This window comes from Actinia tenebrosa, unplaced genomic scaffold (assembly GCF_029948245.1).
Source record: "Actinia tenebrosa isolate PJP-AT-01 unplaced genomic scaffold, QUT_ActTen_1.0 PGA_scaffold1__47_contigs__length_23844297, whole genome shotgun sequence".
In the NCBI taxonomy this organism is placed as follows: Eukaryota; Metazoa; Cnidaria; class Anthozoa; order Actiniaria; family Actiniidae; genus Actinia; species Actinia tenebrosa.
In genome coordinates this window covers 19290321-19315591 of record NW_028292578.1, presented here as the reverse complement: position 1 = coordinate 19315591, position 25271 = coordinate 19290321, and the positions used below count along the sequence as shown (strand labels likewise).

General features: G+C 37.0%; 5 protein-coding genes, 1 long non-coding RNA gene and 1 other non-coding gene across 7 annotated transcripts; 3 read left to right on the top strand and 4 right to left on the bottom strand.

The window, feature by feature from the left end:
• Positions 1-52: 52 nt before the first annotated feature.
• On the top strand, positions 53-9446 carry LOC116294052 (IQ motif and ankyrin repeat domain-containing protein 1). Its single transcript, XM_031701580.2, has 14 exons — positions 53-415; positions 819-965; positions 1777-1941; positions 2830-3084; positions 3581-3643; positions 4379-4518; positions 4599-4653; positions 4943-5038; positions 5847-5921; positions 6244-6286; positions 6541-6634; positions 7188-7322; positions 7961-8089; positions 9001-9446. Exons 1-14 carry the CDS (start codon positions 209-211, stop codon positions 9176-9178), a joined length of 1782 nt encoding a protein of 593 aa, XP_031557440.2. The 5' UTR covers positions 53-208; the 3' UTR covers positions 9179-9446.
• A 318-nt stretch (positions 9447-9764) lies between these two features.
• Trnac-gca (transfer RNA cysteine (anticodon GCA)) lies at positions 9765-9836 on the bottom strand. Its single transcript has one exon. It is a non-coding gene; the product is annotated as a tRNA-Cys (tRNA).
• Positions 9837-11135: 1299 nt separating this feature from the next.
• LOC116294070 (two pore potassium channel protein sup-9) lies at positions 11136-14432 on the bottom strand. Its single transcript, XM_031701601.2, has 2 exons — positions 13830-14432; positions 11136-12536 (listed from the first exon to the last, which is right to left on the bottom strand). The coding sequence occupies exons 1-2, from the start codon at positions 14167-14169 to the stop codon at positions 11917-11919; spliced, it is 960 nt and encodes a 319-aa protein (XP_031557461.1). The 5' UTR covers positions 14170-14432; the 3' UTR covers positions 11136-11916.
• A 106-nt stretch (positions 14433-14538) lies between these two features.
• Positions 14539-19202, bottom strand: LOC116294068 (cobalamin binding intrinsic factor). Its single transcript, XM_031701599.2, has 4 exons — positions 19073-19202; positions 16851-17491; positions 16469-16717; positions 14539-15977 (listed from the first exon to the last, which is right to left on the bottom strand). The coding sequence occupies exons 1-4, from the start codon at positions 19200-19202 to the stop codon at positions 15627-15629; spliced, it is 1371 nt and encodes a 456-aa protein (XP_031557459.1). The 3' UTR covers positions 14539-15626.
• Positions 19203-19724: 522 nt separating this feature from the next.
• LOC116294071 (uncharacterized protein CG3556) lies at positions 19725-21821 on the top strand. The gene is made up of 2 exons (XM_031701602.2): positions 19725-19878; positions 21219-21821. The coding sequence occupies exons 1-2, from the start codon at positions 19870-19872 to the stop codon at positions 21564-21566; spliced, it is 357 nt and encodes a 118-aa protein (XP_031557462.2). The 5' UTR covers positions 19725-19869; the 3' UTR covers positions 21567-21821.
• A 1654-nt stretch (positions 21822-23475) lies between these two features.
• On the top strand, positions 23476-25176 carry LOC148910037 (uncharacterized). Its single transcript, XM_089032803.1, has 2 exons — positions 23476-23669; positions 24458-25176. The coding sequence occupies exons 1-2, from the start codon at positions 23661-23663 to the stop codon at positions 24803-24805; spliced, it is 357 nt and encodes a 118-aa protein (XP_088888929.1). The 5' UTR covers positions 23476-23660; the 3' UTR covers positions 24806-25176.
• On the bottom strand, positions 23625-24459 carry LOC116294072 (uncharacterized). Its single transcript, XR_004196886.2, has 2 exons — positions 24163-24459; positions 23625-24060 (listed from the first exon to the last, which is right to left on the bottom strand). It is a non-coding gene; the product is annotated as an uncharacterized LOC116294072 (long non-coding RNA).
• Positions 25177-25271: the final 95 nt, after the last annotated feature.

Here is a 25271-nt window from a genome sequence, read left to right as displayed (position 1 = left end):
GATTTTCTGGACTTTTCTAGTATCGGGACTTTGCCCGTACCTTGCGGGATCGCGTCCCGGGTTTATTCGCTTGAACTCTGATAAATGGCGCCGTAGACAAACGATTTAGGGCTGATTTGAGCTTATAGTTCTTTCATTTTCCTATATGCAGGTAGCTGAAACTGCAGAAGAATTGATGCATTAGAAATGCAAATTGGATGAATCAAAAATGCCTCCTAAAAAGGCTTCGTCACCAGTCAAACTAGCACCGAGAGGTGCTGCAAAACCTACCACTAAAACCACTACAACAACCACCAAGAAAGCTCCGAATACTAGCAAAACTGGTGCAGTGGCTAGTAAAGGAAGTGCTGCCAAGAAAACTGGTGGAGCTGCAGTTAAAGGGAAGCCCAAGGGAAAAGAAACTGTATCCCCAAAGGTACGAAGTTAGCCTGCACTATAACTCGGGTTTCCATGGATGCAAGGACGCCTCTTAATGGAATCCGCATTTATGTTAACACAACCCTTGATTCACGAATAAGATTTATAATCATGATTGGCGTTAATCCTATTCATTGCATAACCTCATAATTGCTCGTGATTTTGCTCTCGTATCTTTAAATCCCGTGGTCTGTTGCAAAGTTTTTCTTTCCACACACATTATCAAAGTCCATGTTTTTTCCACAGGAACCCCGAGTTACGTTTGTGTAAATAGCGTTACAAAAATTATTTCCCAAGATCTCTTTAGAATTTCTTTGTGATTTTTGCTTTTTACTCTTTCCTTTATATTAGGCATTCCCCTTAATAATTTTTTCCTAAAGAACTTTATATTTCTTTCTTAGCCCAAAGGTCCAGTGTGGACTAAAAATGATGAACATGCAAGAACAATCCAAAAATATGTCAGAAGGCATCTTGCAAAGAAAGAATTACAGAAACTTAAAAAACAAAAACAAGATTATGATGGTTTAATGGAGAAACTGCAAAAGGAGGTATATGGTTGAATTTTCATAGGGGCAGGTCAGATAGCACACCAGGGATTTGAAATAACGTAACGGCCACATCAGTCATCAGTCATGATCACAGACCAAATTAGTTTTAGCTTAGTCACACCTTATTTCTGGCTCAACATTACTTGTTGAAATGACCAGCAAGGCAAAGATTTGAGCAGACAAGTCCCAGTTCTGGCCAGACATTGTCCAATAACCAGCCCTTCCAGTAATTAACCATTTGCCCCCCCCCCCCCCCCCCCCATTGGAGGATTTTGGGAAATTGGACTTTGTACTCTTTGAGCCAAGGTATGAGTTGGTATACTGTCAATCAGAAATAGTAGATGCAAGCCTTTGACTGTCACAGAATTTTTGCTATCTAGAAATATAAAGGCAAATTGTTGGTACATGTAAGTAACTCAATGGGGAAAAGTTATGCAGGGAATTGGTATGATCTTTAGTGAACTGGGAATAAAGAGACAGAAAAAAATCCAAAATAGCCTGGCATGAGAAATCCCCTTGTAGCAAGGGGTAACAACACATCAAACAAATGAACTCATTTCATGTATGCGATTCAGTCGAGAATCAAGTCAGTGATACTAGTCTTGGACTACAAATCTTAGAGACAATGCTGTAATAGGGAAAGCCATCCATTCATGGGATAGATTTATGCCAGTTGCTTAATGGCCAACTTGGGTATAGTTGAACACTGTCTCTGATCAAATACTAGTGTAGACTTATTGGCTCTTCCAATTAGTAGTGGCCCTCCAAGGCTATTTAAGGAAAAATAGTGATCTTTCATCTTTTTAAAAAGGCATGGCTGAAACTTGTTCAAATAGAAAGAGAACAAGCAGAATTGGAAAGGAAGAAGGAAGAAGAAGAAAGGAGAAAGAGAAGGGAAGAGGCCAAGCGACAAAGTAGGATTTTAGAGGCAGCATTTGATGGGGATAATGATGAAATTCTTGCTGCTCTTGAAGAAGTGAGTAAAGTTATAAACTGTCAGAAGTATCTTTAAGTTAGAACACCTACCTAGATGGTCTCTTGCTCTATTTCTATATGGTCACTGTTATATAGGTTTAATTATCAAGACTTGGTCTTTACATCACACCCCAAGACTGTGAGCAATCCCTCTATTTTCCTTGGTCAGCTGTTCCTGCATTTTCTTTTTTGTCCTATTATCTTACTTGGCAAGTTTAACTAAAAGCAAAACACCATACTCTGACCAAGGGAAATGGATTTTTCTCATGCTGCAGTCGTGTTGCCTGATACAAAATATTTCCTCTGGGAATTGAAGCCTCTTACAAATTCAAGCACTTCCGGACAAGTTCACCCTGGCAAAATCACAGGAAAAAAACCAGATTCCCAAATTGGGAATTTGTTGGGAATTTCCTTGAATTCCCAATGAATTCCCATCCAATTTCCAGAGAGAACGAAATTGGGAACGTGGCACTTATTCCCAATGTTAGTTTGTTGGGAATTTTGCTTTTCTATTGGGTATTAGAAGGAAATTCCCAACAATAAATTCCAACGTTGGTGTTCGAATTGGGAATTCAAGGAAATTCCCAACAATTCCCAATTTGGGATTCTGGTTTTTTTTTCCTGTGAAAACAAAGGCTTATATTCTATGGGAATAAACATGTTAGAGGGAATGCTTGCACTAGTGTACTCACACATTGCATGCTGAACCTAGAGTACCCTCCCCCACTTCTCTCCTTTCTAGGAGAAATTCAAAGCATAAGTTGCCCAAATTTTATGCTAAGCAAGATCACTTTTTCAAACCTCCTAATACAAGCAATTTTCTTCATTTTGTCCTCATGAAATATTAATGAATTTTAGAAGACGTTTTGACTTTGTTATTTTTTTACAGGCATTTGAAGAAGACAGTAAACAGACATCCTTATCAGACACTGCTCGTCAGTCACTTATCATTCGGCACCAGTTTGCTCTCATAGACTGTAAAGATGCTAATAATAACACTCCACTGTCAGAAGCAGCAGGGGGAGGACATGTTGATACAATTATGATGTTGATACAAAAGGGTGCCGACATCAATTCTAGAGGAAGATACAAAAGGACTCCTTTGTGGAGGGCAGCTTTTGGAGGACACTTACAGGCTGTACAAGTATGCCACAACACAACCATTAGACTAAAATAGCACTTTTGTTTCATTTATCAAATCTTGGATCTTTAATATTTTTACATTAAATTTGCTAGCCTTTAGGTTCCAGCGCTACTATAGAGGCTTTGTACCAACACATGATGGCAGCCATGACAGGAGGCACGTCAAACAATAGTCTTTTTCCCAAAGGAAACTGAATTCTTTCTCATTTAAATCAGATAAGACCAGATTCAATATTGTTCCTGCCTCCTGTCATGGCCGACATCATGTGATGGTGCAGAGCCTCTATGCTGTGAGTGCAGTATGTTTGATGATGTGATGATGAATATTGATGGTGTATGTTTCATGACAGCACCTGATGATACATGTAATAAAAGTGATACATAATAATGATGACAATTATTATTATCATTAACACTACAGTTACACAATGAAACATATTTGCCTATATAACAGATATAATTGCACCCTGTTTCTATTTCCATTTTACTTGTTATAGACCCTTCTTGAACAAGGTGGTGATCCAAGACTTATTGCGGATGACGGCACAAATGCAAACCAAGTAAATAAACATTGCTACTTGTCATTCCATTAACTGTGATATCAAGCAACAGTAGAACCCATAATAAAATTATAGAGATATAATTTACATGTATTACAGACAATCTAAGTTAATAGCGCAGCGCACTGATTCTAAAAATAGCTTAAAGATTCGGACAAACATTGCATTCTGTTTAACTGCTATGAGGATTATACGAATTTATTTTTACTTAAAGTTGCAATAATAACCCATGTAAACTAAGATCAACTGCGATTGGCTGTGAAAATTATCTGCTGAAAGTAAACTTGTAAGTGTGTTTATCTGAATTTTGCCTTTGTCTTTTTTTTTATGACGTCACGGTTGCGCTCGCTGTATAAATTCTTGCAAAAACCCTCTCTGGGATTTTGATGACTGGCTGCTGAAGGAGAGCCTGAGGCTGGAAGCTCAATAGTTAACTGCCTAATACTAAAGTAATGATAAAAGGATAAATTTTACACAGTGAAAAGATGAAAAAAGTTATTGACCCTTTGGACGCTAGTCCTTTGTTGGAGCTCTGTTACTCCAATGAAGGACTAAGCATCTTAAACATCAGTAAGTTTTGTCATCTTTTCACAGTGTAAAATTTACCCTTTTATCGTTACTGTTTCATTAGAAACACCGACGCAGTGCACACTAGTTTTTTAGCTAGTTATCTCTGCTTAATACTACTGTACATACACCAGCCTTTATTGAATTATCATGCATTGCAATTTCTAGGTTGCAGCTATTGATTCAGTCAAGAAGGTGATAGACGAATGGGGCATTAGTCAAACAGATGTACTCATAGAGAAGATAGCGAATGAACGAGAAAACAGAGCAGAGGAAGAAAAGAAGCGATTAGAAGCTGAATGCAACAGGTCAACATGCAAATTAATAAAGATATATATATAATAATATATTGTAAATTAAGAATACATTTTTCGTTTTATGTTAAAAGACTTGAAGAAGAAATCACAGCAGCAGAGAAAGAACACAAGGCTTGCCAAAAAGAGGTAACATCTAGATGATCAGCTGTCAAAACTAGATGCTTATTTTATATATGAAGACTTCACAGCATCAATGGCTCTAACAAAGTGATTTTGAGCCGAGTAGCAGTAAACAGTGGATAAATGGGTCTCATCATCATTTTCTAGTTTGCTCAATGCTGCGCAGCTCAGAAGTACTTTGTGACGGGCCACTTGATCCAGAGCTCAATTTAGCCTTTAAAAGTAAAAGAAACTAATTTGATGCAAGTAAAGATTAATCTTGTAATGTCATTGATTGAAAATGTTTTGGATGCAGTTAAAGAGAGCACATGAAGAGCTCAATAAAAGAATCTTTGAACACGATCAGTGCATGAGCGAAGGGAAGTTGGACAAGAAAGAGATTACCTTGCAGGTGGAGTATCAGGTTTTTACACTCTTGTTTGTAAAGTGGGGTGTTTTTTGAATTACAGTGAAGTCACCCGTGAGTTCAGTCACCTGGACTCAAGTTGCTCAAAGTCATCGTTGTGTTATTGGTTTGACAATTCCCTGAAGTAATGAACTCCGGGTGACCGAACTCTCGGGTAACTTCACTGGATGACTGTTTTTTTCTATTTAGTATGTACTTATACATATATATTTTAAATTGTTAAGTGCCTTAGAACATTGAATAAGGCTTTATAGAGAAAGAAATAATTTTTTTGACTCACAACACTATTTGACTTTTTTTGTTTAACTCACAACACTACATTGTGGTCATACATCCATTATGTATGGAAGGGTTTAGAAGTGTGAGTGTCATGGAGGATTTTACTTCCCCCCCCCCCCCCCCCCTCCTGCGCAAAAAAATTTTATGCAATCACAAACCATGTCGACATTACATCTATTAATTACTTTGTTCTTGCTAGATCAAACAAAGTAACCTTATGACTTAAGAAACTGAGTGGAAGGCTACCACCTAGCTACGTATAAATTCTAAGAGATGTATTTTGTATTTCTCAAAAAAAGTTCCATCTGCCAAAAATGCTAAAACTAGATACATTATTACAGGTACAGGCCAGACGTTTTTCAGGGCGCCAACGCATGGCAAATGTACATGCTACATGCACAGGCCGCTCTGTTTGTCAGCATGTGCTTAATTTATGCACAAAGTGTGGACCCAGCTCATCTCTATGGAATATTCTTTATGAAAAATTAAAATTCATGTTACTTAGTTTACACAGGCTATTCATGATGCTGAAGAAACCCTTGAACTTGTGAAGATTAAAGCTGAAGCTGCACAGAAAAATCTAGCACAGGTAAGCCAAAGATAACTACAAAATTAGCTTACATTGTTAGTGTCAAATCAATGTTAAGCTACATTGTTTTGTTATCTTATTCCCTACATGACTATGTATAGGTTGACATCAAGTATGTGTCATGGAAAGTTGACCCTTAATATGTGGTTTTATCATTTATGCTGTGGCTTTACAATGAATCAAAATATGGCTACTAAATGAAATGACTAGCCTCTTATACATGAGGCTAGTCATTTGCAGTCTAATAAGTTATTCACATTGGTCTCCATATTTTAATTCGTTGTATAAAAAACTAATTATTGTCTGAATATTTTTTCTACAGACAAAACTGAAGTTGAGAGAGCAAAAACCTCAAGATAAGGAAGGTAAACCAAGTCTTATACAATGTTTCGATTAGGAATAGCACTATGCTGAAAGGGAACACTCTTTATCACAGGACTATGTCAACTATCTTGTTCCACATGTATTAAGGACCTTTTTTTTTTACCAAACGGGCAAAAAATCAGGTTCAAGAGAAGGGACACACAACAAAAATCCAAGTCACAAAACACTTTGAAAATGAAAAGAATGAAATACAAAAGAGAAGGGTTCCTTTAAAATATTTTAAAATGTTTTTCAGAGACAGAAAACCTCCAAGGAATAAAGGTCATGATCAAAGACTTGGATGATGTGCTCTTTAGGGATGTTGGTGGAAAGATTGCTGCAGATGGAAGGTACTGCTGGCTAATGGAAATATCAATATGAAATGTTGATAGCAACCTTAAACATTTTTGCTTCTTTGTTTTGGATTTCTTTCTTATTCAACTGTCATTACCTCAGTATTAATGAAAACAATTGGAAAAAAACAAAGTCATTACAAAGCGAACTTAAAGTACTTTCAGCCTCTTATGCAGACATTCATAGGGCTGTCACATTGTCATTAAGGAGCAGGCATAGCTCAGTTGGTTAATGCGCTGCCTTCGGAGCTAGAGGTGCATCTGTTTCAACTTCCTCTAATCTCTGTAGCTTTAATTACTCTTAAAAAAGAATGCTGATGGAGAGAGGGGGTAAAATGTTGCAACATTGTCATCCTGGGATACCAGCCTCGTAGCTAAAGGAAGTACCAACATTAAATAATACTTACTTTACCTCTACCTATCGTAATGTAACAATTCTTATGCATTACATGATCATTCAAAGATGTCTTTGTAGGCGGCTAAGTTACATCTTGCTTTTTCGTTTACACTTTTGGAATTATTTTATTCACCCATTTATTATTTTTTCAAGGTGGCCACTCATTATCGACCCTTCATCACAGGCCTCAACATTCCTGCGCTATAGAGATACAAATTTCCTCAATGCTCTCAGTCAAAGGGATATAAACCCTGAAACTATCAGAATTGCTCTTCTAGGATCTATAAGGTAATAGAGCAAAGGTGGTTTGAATGAGTTTATACAGTGTTTGAAAATCATCTTAAGGAAATTTTTTCCATTAATGAGCAATAATGGCAAAAAGCACCAAAAACTAGACTTTTGTACAAGTTCTGATCCCAATTTTTGTTTTGGGTTAACACTCAAAACCTTTTTTAAACAGTTAAAAACTGATGTAACTATAATAAAATGCCTGTTTGAAGCAGTATTTTCAATTGTACAAAGATGTTTTGTTGCATTTGTGTTAGAATGTTGCTTTGTCAGGCTTTTTTTATAAAATAATTATGGGAAATAAGCAATTGAAGGCCTAAACCTCATTTTCGAATAAAGGTTTTGCTTTGGGTTAACACTTTGATTCCACTTTCATCATTCGTCTCCACTTCCAAACAAGTTCAACTTTCTGAATAACAAGATTTTAGCCTTCAAGAAAATAGTTTTTTGCGCTCACTGCTTGAATAGCAAAAGAATTCTCTCTTTAAAAAAATGCAACAGATTGCATGATATATTTGTTATAGCTAGGCAATGCTCCTTACAATACTTGCTTTGTAAGATACATTTCCATAAAGAATGAAACAGGCCTTTTTTCTTTCTTTTCTCATCATAAAAAAGGTACATATTTTTACTTATAGATTTGGTAAACCAATGGTTATAGATATGATGGGAGTAGATTTGTTTGACACACTTGTTACAAGGTTTGATGAAGTGCAAGCTGGGTTATTATCATCCATCATGAACAAGAGCATCCTCAAAGATAATAAGTAAGTAGACAAGCTTCTTTTCCATGGAAGAAAGGGAATTTCTTATACTCCTTTCAAGACTCTGTGTCTGAGTCGGAGATAGGGAATACATGGGAACAAATAAGGTTAAATGAATTAATGAATGAAGACATAGTAAATAAATAAATAAATAAATGGGATTTAGCAGTGGCATTTCTACAGAGTAGCTAATAATTCATCCACTGTCATTCCAATTGGAATGTAGGAGTTGATTTTTGCAGAGGGAGGAAAGCGGGGAACCCTCGAAGCACAGGAGAGAACCAACAAACAACTCTACTCACATACGACATAGCGAGGGTTATTAAGTAATTAAATAAAGACGAAAAATTCACAATTAATACGGTGGGGGAAATGAAATTTTGAAATAAATGGAAAAAAGTTAAAGGAAGATTGCTTGTTGGTAAGACACAGAATCACACTTACTATACACTGAATCAAAATATGGTGAGCAACTTGAATAATTTGTTCTGGTAATGATGAAAAGGTAAATTATACACCGTGAAAAGATGAAAAAACTTACTGACGTTTCGGACGCTAGTCCTTCGTCGGAGTAAAAGAATTCTTGTTCTGGACTGACTAGCCTCTCATGCATATCAAAACCCTTTTATGTTTCCATGTTAACATGAGGCTAGTCAGTCCAGAACAAGAATTTTTCAAATTGGTTGTCATATTTTGATTCAAGTGGTGATAACTAGTAGAGTAATAGAGTGGACTGTGTCGGTGTTTCTGAATAAGGCAGCAGGAACTTGATTCAGTCTTAAGTGTTCTCTACAAAAAAGATAGGCCAGTAAAACTATGTGAAAATAGTTACATAGTGCCCAAAAGTAGAGTATAAAAATCAGTTATTTCAACATAGTGTCATATATTGAATATCTTTGACATTCTTTGAATAGGTTTCTAGAGCTAGTCCGCCCTGGGGACGGTGAGGAGTACAGTAAGACAGCATTCCTTGGTGCAAGGATTGAATGTTTCTCTTTTGTGATTATCACACAACAATGGAATCCGCCAGAACATCTAATGGAACAAACTTATCCTATTAGAATCATCATTCCATCTCTACCAGACTACTAACATGCAGTAATGTGAGCTTTAAGATGATAAATGGTGCACTATTTTGAACTTTTTTTTTTTGAACCCTGAAACAACCTCTAGGCTGATTAACATCAGGGCACAGCTAATAAACAGATCAAATTGGAAATCAGCTTGTTAGATTCTATACGATAACAAACCCCACTATACCCCCCCCCCAACACACACAATATAACAAAATGATAGTCTGCCCTTTGTTAAGAAAAAGAATATCATAACCACCTGTGGATATGAATAAAATGGATTTGTTTCATAAATTAATGTGTGCTGCCTTTTTTAATAAAAAATTATTTTCCTTATGTTTCAAAATTTCATTACAAAATTCTTATTTCAACAATTATTCTATTATACAACCATCACTCCCTGTAATAATAATTAACTACTGTAAGTTGTTGTGATAAGAATTTCATATCTTTTTTATCACAATAATCACAATTATTACTTATTTACAACATGGCTTTTGATTTACGATAAAAGTCAAATATCCAAGTTAAGTTAGTTGACTTTCAAATTTAAAATAGTTTAAAGTAAAAGAAAATATCAAATATTAAAAAAAGAAAAAAAGGCAAGGGGGCAACCGGGATTGAACCGGTGACCTCTCGATCTGCAGTCGAATGCTCTACCACTGAGCTATACCCCCGAACCATAACAAATTGAGCGAATAAATGCAATAAATACGTTCCAGTCCCTCTCGCTCTTCCTTACTCCAAGAAGTTCTTCTACATCGATTTTTTCTCATCACTTTTAAAACCATATTCCATCATTCAGACAAAAAGTATTAAAGTAATGTTGGATTCAAAACTTCACATATTTTTAAGATTTGTAAAAAAAACCGCTAAATATCAAAAAATGTGCGTTGATTCGAAATTGGGCGGGAAAATTGTCTCCTCACTCGTCGGTATTTTAAAAGAAATCTTGCATTAGTCTTTAACAACTATACTAAATAATTACTTTATAGAGATTTAAGATACTTATTTTGATAATCTATAAGTACATTTTGTCTCGCAATACTTTTTGTCACTACTGAAACTAGAGCAAACTTGTTGGAAGGTAAAATTTCGACTTCACTTTTAGAGACTTTGTTGCTCTCTAGATGAAATTCAAATACATAGATGGATGTAAGGAGGTTTAGGAAGAAGTTTCTTATTAGTAAAAACGAAAATAAAGCATTAATTTTTCTATAAAACGCTACCTACCAAGACACTTGCAAAGTCCTGCACGTGTTTGAGAGATAGAACGATCGCTGCTTAATCCACAGGTAACCCAATCCAAGGTGCAACCTTATTTCACAATGACGTCACCAACCAAGACGTTATAGCGCTTTTTTACAGTTATTACTATAATTTACATCCTAGAATGTTATTTCAAAGACGAAATTATCTTTTATTAGAATTTCATTAATTTTATTAGAAGATAATATATAGGTAAGTTGTAGTGCTTGGGAACGAGGTTATTCCGGGCGAAAGCCCTTGGAATTAAATTCGGAAAAATTAATTTCCGACCTCGCTGTTCCATTTCACCTCTGACATCACTAGGCGTTTGCTCATTTTGTGAGTGACGTCACGACCAGTTTTTCAATATGCATATCCCACATGTAAAGGAGGAACCAATGGTGGTATACTATCAGTGACACAGTCGACAAGCCGCGGGTCTGTTGTTCATAGCAAGGCGTTAATCATCAAGGGACCTACTAACCTCTCCCGGATAGTGGCGGGTATCGGGGCCGCAATCTCCGTCATAGATGTAAATGCTTAGGGCTGTCATACTGCGCTTCAGCCATAAGAAATAGAAATATTTTTTTTAGCTAGCAATTACATAACCTCTATAATTAAAAAGATCGATAGGCGACGAAAGGACATACCAATACGGACGGCCAAGATCTATACTGTACCCACACGAAGCCCCGCGCTTTCAGAAAAACAAAGCAAAAAGAAGAATCTTGACAAAGAAAAGCAAATTGAGTTTTATTGAATATTTCCAGTTCATGCATCTTGTTATAAACGATTGTCAAAGTAGTTTTCGGTCTTCTTGAACATAGTGACGTCAATAATTTACATTCAAATTTATTCAAATTTTCAAATAAGTTTATAATGAAAATTAATGTATTAGGACAAATATTTGAAGCCAGTTTGATAGTATATTATTGAACATAGAAAGTGTAGAAAGAATTGGGGGGAAAACAGTCGATCTTGTTTCATATTAACTTTTCTATAACATCACCGAAAGAGTACAAAGTTGTTCCATACTAGTGTACGCGCGTCGGTATCCGTGTATGCTTGAAGTAGGTGGGGAAGGGGGGGGGGGGGGGGAAGGAAAAAGTATATTTTAAACAGCCAACACCTCATCCTTTCTGGATCTTTCTGGATCTTGCTATACATTTGTATCTTTTCAACTATGAATTCAACTAAGATTGGGTTGATCGTCAATGTCATCATTCTTTTTGTTTCTCGCTAAAATATAAGTTTTTTCGTCTCTACTGTCAAGACAATAATATCGCAAATTAGATATAGTGGAGTTTAGCTACAAGGGCTTTGCCATATAAAAGTGATGTGGTGCGGCTGTCCATCTGACAATGGAAGATGTTGTTTCTTGAAATGTTTTGGCAAAGGCAGTGGTGAGAAAGCCAGCAGCTTTGGTAAAAAGTGTGTGGAACTGATTGATAAATGACTTGCAAAACCTGCAGGCAGTTGACATTCAGTCTGTATCATCACCAGCCGCCATTAAACCTGCTCGTTCTCATTGTTCAATTTCTGCGCCTCAGAACGATCATTCTTTCCAGTCTTTGTGATCTTGGTCACTGCCGACAAAGCCATACGTCCTGGTCCAGCTATATTCCCAGCAGACATATGCATGCGCATGCGTTTTTGTTTCTCTTCGATAACACTGCTGACTGAGCATAGCACACTAGAAACAACGCACAGCCCGACTGTAATCAGAACGATGGTAAAATTAACAGCTACGGATTTTTTGTCATCTGGGTCATTGAGCTCTCCATCGTTGATGATGTAATCGCCAAAACCAATGGTCGAAAGACTAATGAAGATGAAGTACATCCCCTCAACGAATGTCCAGCCATCGGTGTGTGACGTCAGAATGGCGCCAAAAATGATAATGAGGATCATGAAGACGAATGTGACAACGGTGCTTTTCATTTCTGTGTTGAGCCCCATTTCTCGACGTAGAAGTTTCTTCTCGACAAAACTGATGAATTTTTGAAGCGCAAGACTAACGTGTGAACCCACGCTGATCAACATAATGCCAGCTACTGGAATCGCTACCAGACTGTAGAGAATACAGAAGATTTGCCCGCCGCTAGTTTTGGGCGTCAAATGACCATAGCCTGAATGAGGAATGGAAAAAAAATGCTTTTAGTGTCGTCGTTGGAAATATATCCTTATATCAATAAAACTTTTAAAGGAATACCCAGAAAATGGAGAAACACCAATAAGCACTATTTTTGCGAGATCCGCAAGAAATATACGACCTCATTCACTCAACCACCGCTGATTGGTTGATAAAAAATTGAAATCAGTCGATAATGGCAGTGACTCTTAGATTTTTTTCTATCAGACCAAAAGCTATAGGATCGTGGGCTCTGGATTCCAGAGAAGACAGTCAAAATTTTCAAACTCAAACTGTTTGGCTAAGAATAACTTTGAGTCACTTCCAGCTGCTTTGCTTAGCTTCCAGCAGCCTGTTCTATACGAGAAAACGCCATGAATATTTTATCACGTTTGACTGTACATGTAAAAACACCACATTTGGTGTTTCGGTCATAGCTTTTAATTTTTCATTCGCAAAAAAAAGATTTCAAAAACAGAACAAACTAAGAAAAAGCTATGATCATCTTGTTCATGAGTTTACCTTGGCGTCTAACTTTTGAATGTTTTGAAAGTGTTGCTGACTGTAGGAAACAATGATCTAAATTAATTGACTGGAAATTGAGAGTTATGTGTTTCGTGTTTATTACGACAAAGTACCTGTTTGTGGGCACAAAAGTTCTAGAATATCCTAATCAAACTCAGTGTGTTTTATTTTCCTAGATTAACCAATCCTGAGCTTAAAACTTCCGGCAACGATGTGTAGTTTTGATAAAAAATTCGTTCTAAGAATGTAGACCAATCGTTTGACAGTAATTGTCTCGTTTAGTTTTATTAACTATTGACTATCTTTAAGTGGAAATGGTTTGCTTTGTCAACATCATTGTCACTGTTTTTTTCCAAAAATATAAGTACTTATAGAACAATATCAAAAATTTAAACGTCAGTTTTTTTCTGCAGGAGAGTCTGCCAGAGCAGAAGAATTCAAGATAAAGAGAGGACTTAAAAAGAGAAGAGAATAAATTGTACCTCTGAAAGTGGAAGAAAATCAGTTTGGAAAATAAAAGTGAAATTAAATTAAATTGATAAGAAATGATAGGAAGTGGCTTAAAGGAATAGAATGAGAACTGAAAGAAAAGTCGAAATTTGAATTGGTGATTTCAATCAAGAGTGTCAATTTTTGTATAAATCCTTTCCAATATACGTTAAGTCTGTCTGCAATTGGGTGACAGGTTGAATTGTTAACTTCTCAATTGACAACTATTGAACAAATTTGCACATAGCTTCACTCTTGAATATATTAAGTATCTTACCTATTGTAGTCATGATAGAGAACGCTAGAAAAACAGAATTACTGAACGTCCAACGTGGTTTCTTTGCCAACTCTTTCAGGCGTATTTCATCTTCTACTGCAGAAAGAAATTTATCAAAATCATCTGAAGTAATATTATACTTGGTAATAATGTCGACTTTCACGTATAAGGCTTTTTCAGACTCAGCATCGATGTTGTCATTCTTTTTTTCAATGGCTTGGAAAATAGCTGCTCCAATGACTAAAACGATGATGAAAATGCTGATCTTGATGATTAAGGACTTGGGTTGGAATTTGTGAGGATTCTCTTCTTCAACCGCCCCGAGGTCGGTGTCTGACATCTTGTAATTCTTTAAACTTGGATCTAAAAGAAGTCTTGGGTTTGGTTTGACAGTGTTTTGTCTTGGTTTACAACACAATATGAATTCAAAGTCTAGCTACTGGGTTTTTTCGTGTTGTAAATACATCGAGGTAGTCACCGGCTTAAAGCCAGTCTAGTGCCAGCTATCAATAGTTCTGCACGAGCTATGAGTGCTGAAGTCAATTGATGTTGACAAAGCTGGATGGCTTTGGTAGCTCTTCGTGGCGAGTATCACCTGTTATTAAATGATATATCAATGTTATGCGGTCGGCTTTTTTGCTAGATGCAAATTCTACAACCATTGAGCAACCGCTGTGAAGCCTTCCAAACTCACAACACAAATCAAAACTACTCCAATAACATTTATTCCATTGCTTGGAATTCTATTCTATGAAACTTTATTGAGGTCAGAGATCTCTGAAATCATGAATGGAAAAACTGAAAAACCAAGCAATGTTTTATTAAATAATTTAAAGGTGAAAAAATGATTATTACAAATGAATTTTGTTCGTGTTAATGGAAGTATGGATAATTACTAATTTAAACCCACATGCAAATTGCAAAGCAATATTTCGAATTAAGGTGGTTGACTACTTTGGTAAATGATAAACAGAAAATTGACAATTGAAACTTTCTTAACCTGAAATTTAATGATGATTTCAAAAATGCAAAGAAAAATGGGGTGTCCCGAGCTTGTTTTTGAGATAATAACTCTTGGATGACATGCGTTTGTACAATTTTGGAAGAAAAACAGCGAAAATCAAGCTCTGTAAAAAAAATCATAAACCGAAACTAAGGAAGAAACATGAGTAATTTTCTCCGAACACGTAACTTACACTATATTTAGAAAAATCGGATAAAAGTTGTTTTAATATACTATTGTAGACAAAAACTTTTTTTGTTCGGGTTCTAAGGTGTGCAAGTCATCGTAAAAATTGAGCACAAAACAAACAGAACGATTTTTAACATTGTTCTAATGAACAAAATTGTCTTAAACTTTGAAAAATAATGGGATATTACCTGTGTTATTCCGGAAAATAACAAAAAAAAAAACAAAAAATAAAACTATAAAAATAGAGTGCCGTGTAAAATTTGAGGGTTTTGCGCTCTTGAAGTTCAAAACGTGTATGGTTCTTCAACAAAATCGTGAAGATTATTCAGCGGTTTTTGAGCGCGCGCACATCGTGGGCTGTTTAAAAGTAGGCAGTCACCTTAAAACAGAAAATTAAGCTAGAATTTATATTACGAAAACCTTTAGACGACTCAAGGGATCACACAAAATTCTATTTAGAAAGACAAATTATTTTTTCCTAATCAAACATCAGATCGATCAAAGTCAATTAATAGTGTCACTTATTGCAAGTCGATGGAGCAACTTTATCATTATTGGGTAGCCTTTGGATTCCAGTACAGGTAGCCCGATCACTAGGGTATTTCTTATCTTCCACATTCACCACATGGAAGTGACTCGTCTCCAGTCTTGATGAGCTTGAATATCACACATGTACCATTCTCTGGACGCAAGCCATCTACGCCTACCGTTGCCATGGTAGCAGGACTGGAGTACATCATCCAGTTGAGTCTCTGAGGATTACTTTGGTCATAACCACAGATGGACTCAATCATGGCGCCATATTTTGTCTTGCTGGCCTTAAATGTAAACTGGCCTCGAAACTGCTGCTCCGCCATCTTGAATATCTCGTGTACGGTAGAGCCTTGTTTTACTTTCACGTCAAATTGACGCTGGTCCGTTTTGGAGATATGAATTTTTAAACACACGTCGATAAGCTGAAAATAATACACAATCAATAATTACGCAGTGTATTATGGCCGTGAAGGGATTAGGATGACTTCTGACGGAGAAAACGAAGCTAGTAAAATCAAAGTTGCGGTATTACGAACAACATTAATTGCGCAACTTGTCGAGCGACATTGTCATTGCGTAGATCGCAGAGCAAATGCTGCTTGTATTACCACTCCGCGCGCAACAAATTCTTATTATTGCGCGAAGTAGAAACTCGTTCTAGTCTTTCTCAACTATGAAACTGTTTTGCGCGCGTGATGGTATTACGAGCTGAGCAACATTTATTCTGTTCGCAACTTGAAACACAACAATGTTGCGCGTGACAAGTTGTGCGATTTCGTTGCGCATATTACCGTGTATATAGCTATCAGTGTCTTCACGCAACGCTCATTCTTCTAAGTAGCCGTAGGGGAGTGAGACTATTATTACCGCAAAAGTCCCCAAAAAGATCACTAGCTTCATCATGTTTCCTTACCGGTTTTTCTCCTGGTGAGACAGTATTTTCTCCAACACTACTTTTACTAGGATAGATATTGTTTTTTGTGGTTTTTCTAGCAGGTTTTAGTCGATCATAAGGCCTCTTCCCTTTCAATACCGGCAATATCTGGATAGTAGACATGAGATCTCCAAACGATCCATCATCTTTCTGATGACTTAGAAGGTATTGCATAGCCTGGGGACACTGCCACTCTAGTTCTGTCCAATTTCTGTTTGAAATAATAGCCTTGAGAAAAGGGAAAGATATGTTAGATTTTGTCCAATGATAGGGACAGTGGGGTATCCTAAAAAATGTGGACTCAGATTGGAATACAAAGCAGACAGTGCTATCTGTCACCCGTGACCTCAGACACGCGTACCTGTACTGCTAGTGCTGTTGTGATGCCATTTGTACCAAAACTTCCATCATTATTCTGCCTCTTTAACAACCATTTTGTCCCACTTTTAATCCAACGTTTGAGCTTGATTTTCTTATCTCGTACCAGGTCTCGACGTTGCTTTTTCTGCACGCATCGAAGAGCAATCGTCGCCATAGCAACAGTATCAATGCTCTGATATGGATACTTTGGTTTCAACAGTGTCTTCATAATTCTGCGGATCTCCCAGTATCGAATGGCTGGTTTACCACTGTTACACCGAGCCAACACAGTCACCATGTATTGGAAGGGATGCGTAAAGCCACCCTTGCAACACTTTTGAATCCCTTGCTTCATCCGCGCTATGAACTCTGTCCTTGGATTGCGACCGCTAGCGATGTATCCTTGAGTATAGTAGGCAATTTTTCCGACGTCTGTGCCATTAACGTCAAAATCCTTGTAGATGTTCGATATCGTGTGGTTAGTTAGAGACCCTAGGGGGTAGTTGACGAGTCGGAGGGAGTGAAACGCCGTACCAAGAATATGGCCTTCAGTTTCAGTGGTGTTGTCGATGAGATTCTTACTCAGCCATTCTGCTGCTCGCGATGCTGCATCACTCAGGTTTTGGGTGAGTGCGTCGTCACCTAGATCCAAGTTTATGATGAAAGAATTATAATTACATAGGAAAAAAAAGAAGACTACAACTGTCCTGCAAAGTAGTAAACTTAAACTAATCGACGCAGGACAGAGGGTTAGAGAAAATTACAAGATTATTCGTTTTTTGTTTTTTTGTTTTTTTTTTGTTTTTTTCTTCTTTCCCTTGGAAAACAAAAAATAAGACAAAAAAATGGAAGATACTGTAAATGTTCCGTGTTTTGGTTAAAAGTTATGCATGGTATACGTTCGGTATCCGATAGCCGAGCGTTCGTTTCTTATTCAATGTTTTAAAGTGCCTATGACACCTAATTCAAAATTTTCAGCCTTGATTCTACATCGGCTTTATTAAATACACAAAACTTTGCTGGGGCAGTAAAATATCCCGTATAAAACATCATTGTCTTACTTAGGATTTAAAGAAATTAAAGGTTCTAGCGAAAACATTTTTTCATAGTAATCAGTGTTTCGATTTCAATGTGATGGCAGAAACTAAAATGCCTCCTTTGACGTCACGTCATTAACATATTGGGAGTATAAACATTGATATCTCCAAGAAGTATCACTCAAACCATATAAAAATAATTTACTACTCAACATTTCACTTAATTTAGAATCAATGCTGAAAATTTTGAATTAGGTGTCATAGGCACTTTAACGCGTTTGAAAGCTGCAAAATAATGCTGTTAAATTGACCTGACAAAAATCAAGTATGGAACATATATCCTGCGAGTTCTTAAAAGATATATAAAGGACGTTGGTTTCAATAGGTTTAAAACAGGTAGCACTCAGTGAGCAAGCAAACCCGATTTTGCCAACAGTATTAGAAATAAAAATAACATTGGAAAAATAAAATATAAATCAATTAATAAAGGACCTGACTTAAGTATGAGTTTTTGAAAAGCTAAGGTAAGGTCTGATATTGAGAAATTACCAATAGCTAACTCAATGGAGTATTATAAAACAAAACTATCGCATATACACATGTATATGGACTTTAGCCTCGGCTTAGTAATTGACGAGCTAGCCTGCGATGCTTGGCAGTCTGCGATGCTGCGAAGAAGTGGAAGGGCGGGAAAAAGATCTCTCTCTTCCTCTTCTTCCAACACCGCAGACTGCCGAGCATCGCAGGCCACTGACGAGCTGACTAGTTTAACATATCTATCTGTATATATTCTAAATATTATTTTGAACTTATAAATTGTACGTAGCTTTTTCATGTTATTTTTGCCATAATTTTGTATTTTCATATTAATATTTTAATAATTTTGTAAATTAGGTATGAAGATCTCATCAAGGGAACCTAAAGCTTATTGTATATCGTGTTGCAATGTATTCACACGTATGAAGTCTCGGTGCTCAGATCGGTGCCAGATCACCGAACATGAAGTAAAGGTCAAAGCCGAGTTAAGTGACGAATGATTAATTTTACCTTCAAATTTCCAGGATTTTGAAAAATATTTTCTATGTAAATAGGAAAATTGTCGGACACCCTAACGACACTAACGACACCTTAACATAGCTTGGGTTGCTCGTGTTCTCTGTGCCAAGGTAAATGAATTTGTACTTACCACAACCAGGGAAAGCATCAAGTTGAGGAAAAACCAGTGAAAAGAGTACGAAGAAGACTAACAAACGGATGTCCATGTCGAAAGAATGAAGATTATTAGAGAGAAGTGACCTTCGCACCAAGGATTTCATTTCCGGTCATGTGAGCTTGTCTTCGGATTAGATTTCAATTTTTATTTCGGGCTTCCTGTGGAAATACTAGATTATCCACAGGAAGCCCATTTTTTTTTAACCTAACCACTCTCGACCACAGAGTCCTGTCAAAACTCGTTCTCAGAGCCGTTATTCCTTACTGCACATGAAAAAAGGGCTCTGGGAACGAAATTGATCCCTCTCACTTCTACTGCGCATGCTGGAAAATGTGCTAAAGCATGCGGAGCAACGATGATAGGCGGGCCAGTAGGCAGGAAATTTAGAAAATTGCTGAAGGGAAACATCATACCTGTAGCAAAACGTCAGAATGGGCAGCTTTATTTTGGGTTTGGTGTTTACTAATGAATCATAAATTGCAAGAATGAAGCCGGTGCTGGCTGCCTTTTTAATTTTCTTCTTTATATGACAACCTTCTTCCAATATTAAGTAGTTTTCGTTTTCAGATCATGAAGATGTGTGGGGATTGACATCCACACAAAAACTGACATCAAACTTAACTTGGTTGGTTGCCAAGGAATTTAACCTCCGTTTCCTAAGCATGCGCAGGAGCGACTAATATTAGCAGAAAAGGTCATTTGAATTCATTGTAAACAGCTTCGCAAGCAGGAACTTCTGATAGTATAACTTTACTTAGTCACACGCCAACATGATCAAGGTGAGTTCATTACGGGTAACGTTACTACTCCTCAAGAAAAGAAAAGGTGCTGTTTTCTGATACTAAAGTTTCTTTAGTCGATGTTCGATGCTTTTAGGAACTTTCCATGCTCGATGCACAGCTCCTTGTTAATGCCCCATGTCGATAGTCGTCAACATTTTGAAATGAAAGGGTTCAGTAACTCGATATATGGAAACGGTACTGGAAGTATTTGTGGCATGAAGCCCGTTGATGGTAGATAAAACAGCTCAAAAAATCTGAAACCGCTGTTTATTTTCTTTGAGGTGAGTGTTTCGATCCCCAAAGACAACGAATCTCAAGAAATGTCGTGTGAGTAAAGCTTAGTGTGGGTTTTTATAGTAAATCAAAGCGTTTGTACGAATGTAGAGCACTTTGTAGATCAAAACGATGTGACGCCCCCCGGAAGAAATCTGACACTAGATCCGAAAACCTGACTCAAAAATCTGACTCGAAAGCCTGACACCAAATTCACTTTCGTTCACTATCAAACTATCGACTATCGAACATTTCCAGACCTTGAAATCCTAAATAGGTCTTCATCATATCCGCCGAGGATTTTGGTGTCTTCGTCGCTTTCATGTTTACTTGGCGCTCTGTTTTTGTCTTACTTTTTTGGTGTCTTGATGTGACGTTACTCGTTGAGATTGTACAGTCGTGACGGCGTCACGTTATTTTTCATCCAGGTTTTCGCTTCATAAAGAAAACAACGCATTATCCGAGATTGAAATTTGATGTTAAATATAAGCAAACTATATGACTAAATAGCTAAATGTCTTAAGTTATAATAACTGATTATATTTCGTCAAACTCGAGACAAGCAACACAATTGAAAAAACGTAGTCGGGTTCGAGAAGGTCATATCATCGAAGCTAAGACCGAAAAGGATTTTAGGTACTCAGAAATGTGTATTATATTTGCATATAGACATGTAAAAATGCACAGTAGAGCAATGTCGGTCGACCTAGATTAACAACATGCCAAAGCCATAATGCATAAAATGTGCACAGGAAGAGAAAACTGCAATACGCATGAAATTAGCATCACTGTTTGTCTTCCCATGCTCGCCTTCGGTCTTAGCTTTGATGATACAACCTTTTTTGAACCTGACAACGTTTTTTCAATTATAGGTGTATTAATTAATTTGTTGCGAACTACAATTAAAAAATACAAGGCCATTCACGTCGGCAACCCATAATCCATTTTTGTCTCTGATTTTAGGTCTCCGACCGACAACTTTTTTTGAAATAGGTGTACACAAGAATACTCGACACTCTTTAAACGGACAATTTGACTTTCAAATCTTGCTATGTTATTTTTAGGTGTCTGTTCGTCTTGAGTTTTTAACCCCTCCACCGATCGGTCCCACACCACCCCCGGTAGAACCAGTGGGTTTAATAGTCAAGGAACACACTAATGCCTACGAGATTCTAACCCTCGCTGCTAAGGAGAACCCTGCCTATAAATTCACTACAATCGAGCAGCAACCTTATGGCCACTTTGTAACATCCATCGACGGCGTGTACGAGGATAAGGTTAATGGCAAATACTGGATGATGTATTCTGATCCAGACACCTTGGCGCCCACTGGGATTGACAACTTCTACCCAAAGGATGGATCTTGTACCATCTTCAAGTACCAAATAGCGAAAAGTAACATAGAGCTGTGAAATATCAGGCTTTTGAAAACGGACTGACAAAATAATACAAGCCCGCAATCACTTGATGATGAGCTAGCCACAACACGGTGTATAATTAGGTATAAGAAAAAAGCTGAGTAACAATGTAAACTATATATGATTAGTGATTGACATTTTTCAGGCTAAGAGAAGCACATTTGTAATGGCGTACATATCGTCAGGAAATAGTTGACAAATTATAGAATCATTTCGTGCTAAAAATAAATCATGATATTACGGTACAAATGCGTTCTTTAATAAGTTTAAACTGATCAAACTACTTTTAGTTAATGTGTAGACAAAACAAAAGCATGTATCTGAAGTCGGTCGCAATGGTATCCATCCATTCGACCTTCCTTCCTTCCTTCCTTCCTTCCTTCCTTCCGTCCATCTTTCCTTCCATCCATGCATTCATCCATGCATGCATCCATCTGTACTATACCAACTCTTCAGCAGCAAATGAGTAATGACTTGGACCACATTTCATTATGGCTTCGCGATAATATTTCACGTTAAATGTCTTAAAGTCTGAGTTTATATTGATTGCATCGAGACAACGAATTTCTTCTCTCGAAGACATTCATTTGAATTTATCTGTGAACGGCTCGTTGCTAAAACGAACACACGAAACAAAGTATCTTGGTGTGCTTCGAGGCGCGGAAAACCTAACTTGGAGATCCCATGTTGACACCGATTACAAAGAAAATAAGATCGAACCTTGGCACAATCAAGAAAACGGTGTGGTTGTGGTAACGGTCTGTCCGGGTTCTCCTCTCCTCTCTTGAGGCTGGCGGTTCGGAGTTCTGCGTGAAAACCGCACCGTATATGATATCTTATGACACATAAATAAAGGTTATTATTATTATTATTATTATTATTATTATTATTTAATGAAATCAGTTTTAGATCGACATTGCCTAAATAAAGTGTATAATATGGCAATTGTCGATCAATACTTTAACTACTGCAGTAGTTTCAGATAAACTACAAAATTACAAAATCGAGCCGCTCGCATAATTACTATGGCACTGATTAACGTTTAGCCATCAGGACTACTGAAGTATTTAAAGAACTTAATGGTCATTTTTAGATGAAAAACGAAAGTTGCAAAAATCGATTCTGATGTTAAAGATTGTACATATGGTTTAGCCCCCAGCTCTTACTAAGATGATGTTTCCAAAACAATTCGCATCAAAATCATACCAACTTTTCATGAAACAAGGAAGGAAGAACAATCTTTATCCAAATTCAAGAAAAAAGTCAAAATTCATTTTTCTGCATCAACAGAAAGTAACTAAAAACTATATCTAGTTATATATATAATTTACATTAGATTTTAGATATACGAACTTTTAGAATATTATAAATAGTAGATATCCAACATTGTAATTATCAGTTTCATTTTATATATTCAAGTATTTATTGTATCCATCCATGCTTCCATCCATCCATCCATCCATCCATCCATGGATAAGCGAGTGCTGAGAGACAGTCAAGTACGCTATCACAAGGGTGGATCCAGGGTTTTTTTGAAAGGGGGGTCTCACGGGTAAATTTTGTGGGCAAAGGAATCCCAGTCGCATTTTTACCACAGGAAGCTCATTTGACCTCAGGAATGACAGGGGGGTCGCGACCCCCCCGACCCTCCCCCTGGATCCGCCCTTGCATCAGGATACGTTAAGTGTGTCTTCAACTGGGTGTGACACGGATACCAATTTATTTTCCAAAAATAGAACAACTTCCTTTTGGTTGATATCATTGCTATTGCACACACACACAAAAACATTTATAATTGGCCAGGGGAAAAAAATATTTTGTCATTTTCTTCTTCATATGACAACCTTCTTGCAATTAGGTCTTTTTCGTTTTCGGATCATGAAGATGTATGGAGAGTGACATCATCATGACCAAAAAAACCTGCCATCAAACTTAACTTGGTTGATTGCCAAGGTATTCAATTTCCCTTCCCTACGCAGGAGCGACGGCGAATACAAATCAAGGAGAAACGGTTATTTGAATTCATTGTAAACAACTTGGCAAGCAGGAACGTTCTGATAATATAACTTTATTTAGTCACACGACAACATGATTAAGGTGAGCTCATAACGTTTCTACTCCTCAAGAAAAGAAAAGGTGCTGTTTTCTGATATATGCTAAAGTTTCTTTAGCCGCTGCTTTAAAAATCCATCCATGTCATTGCTCTATGTCCATAGTCGATGCTCGATGCATTTTAAAGAGGTCCATGAAAATCATGAGAAATTCAAAATGGCATGCCAACTATCAAACTATCGACTAGCAAACATATCCGGATCTTTAAATCCTTACTAGTTCTTCATTAAAACCGCCGAGTTGGTCGGTGTCTTCGTCGCTTTCACGTTCACTTTCGCTCTGTTTTTGTCTTTCACTCAGTTTCTTGCTCATTTACATATACCGTCTCAGCTCTTCGAGTTCACTGAAGGTGTAAAACTCTTCCATATCTCGTGTTCTAATAATGATAATAATAATAATAATAATTGTCCAACATGTAATACTTCTTCAATTTGTCTAGGTGATTCTCTTGTGAAAGTTTCTTAATTTCGAAACCCACCTACAAAAATATCCGCTTTCTTTTTCAGTGGTGTCTTGATGTGACGTTACTCTTGAGATTGTACAGTCGTGACGGCGTCACGTTATTTTTCATCCATACAGGTTTCCGCTTCATAAAGAAAACAACGGCATTATCCCAAATTAAAGCAAAGTATATGAATAAATAGCTAATTGTTTTAGTTATAATAACTGATTATATTTTTGTCAAACTTGAGACAAGCAATCAGTCACGTATACGGCGCAAACATTCCTTGAAACGGACAATTTGACTTTCAAATCTTGCTATGTTATTTTAGGTGTCTGTTCGTCTTGAGTTCTTAACCCCTCCACCGATCGGTCCCACACCACCCCCGGTAGAACCAGTGGGTTTAATAGTCAAGGAACACATTAATGCCTACGAGATTCTAACCTTCGCTGCTAAGGAGAACCCTGCCTATAAATTCACTACAATCGAGCAGCAACCTTATGGCCACTTTGTAACATCCATCGACGACGTGTACGAGGATAAGGTTAATGGCAAATACTGGATGATGTATTCTGATCCAGACACCTTGGCGCCCACTGGGATTGACAACTTCTACCCAAAGGATGGATCTTGTACCATCTTCAAGTATCAAATAGCGAAAAGTAACATAGAACACTGAAATATCGATCAGGCTTATGGAAATGGACTGAGAAAATAAAACAAGCCCGCAATTATTTGATGATGAGCTAGCCACAACACGGTGTATAATTAGGTATAAGAAAAAAGCTGAGTAACAATGTAAACTATGTATGATTAGTGATTGACATTTTTCAGGCTAAGAGAAGCACATTTGTAATGGCGTACATATCGTCAGGAAATAGTTGACAAATTATAGAATCATTTCGTGCTAAAAATAAATCATGATATTACGGTACAAATGCGTTCTTTAATACGAGTTCAAACTCATTAAACTGTACTTTTAGCTAATTAATGTGTAGGCAAATGTAGAAGGATTTTCAATTAAATCATAATAAAATCAACAAAAGCATATATTTGTAGTTGAAATCGAAATAAGGGGGTAATAGCTTCTGGATAGGAGCTAAATCATGTACCAAAAATAAAACAAATTCCTATTGGTTGGTATT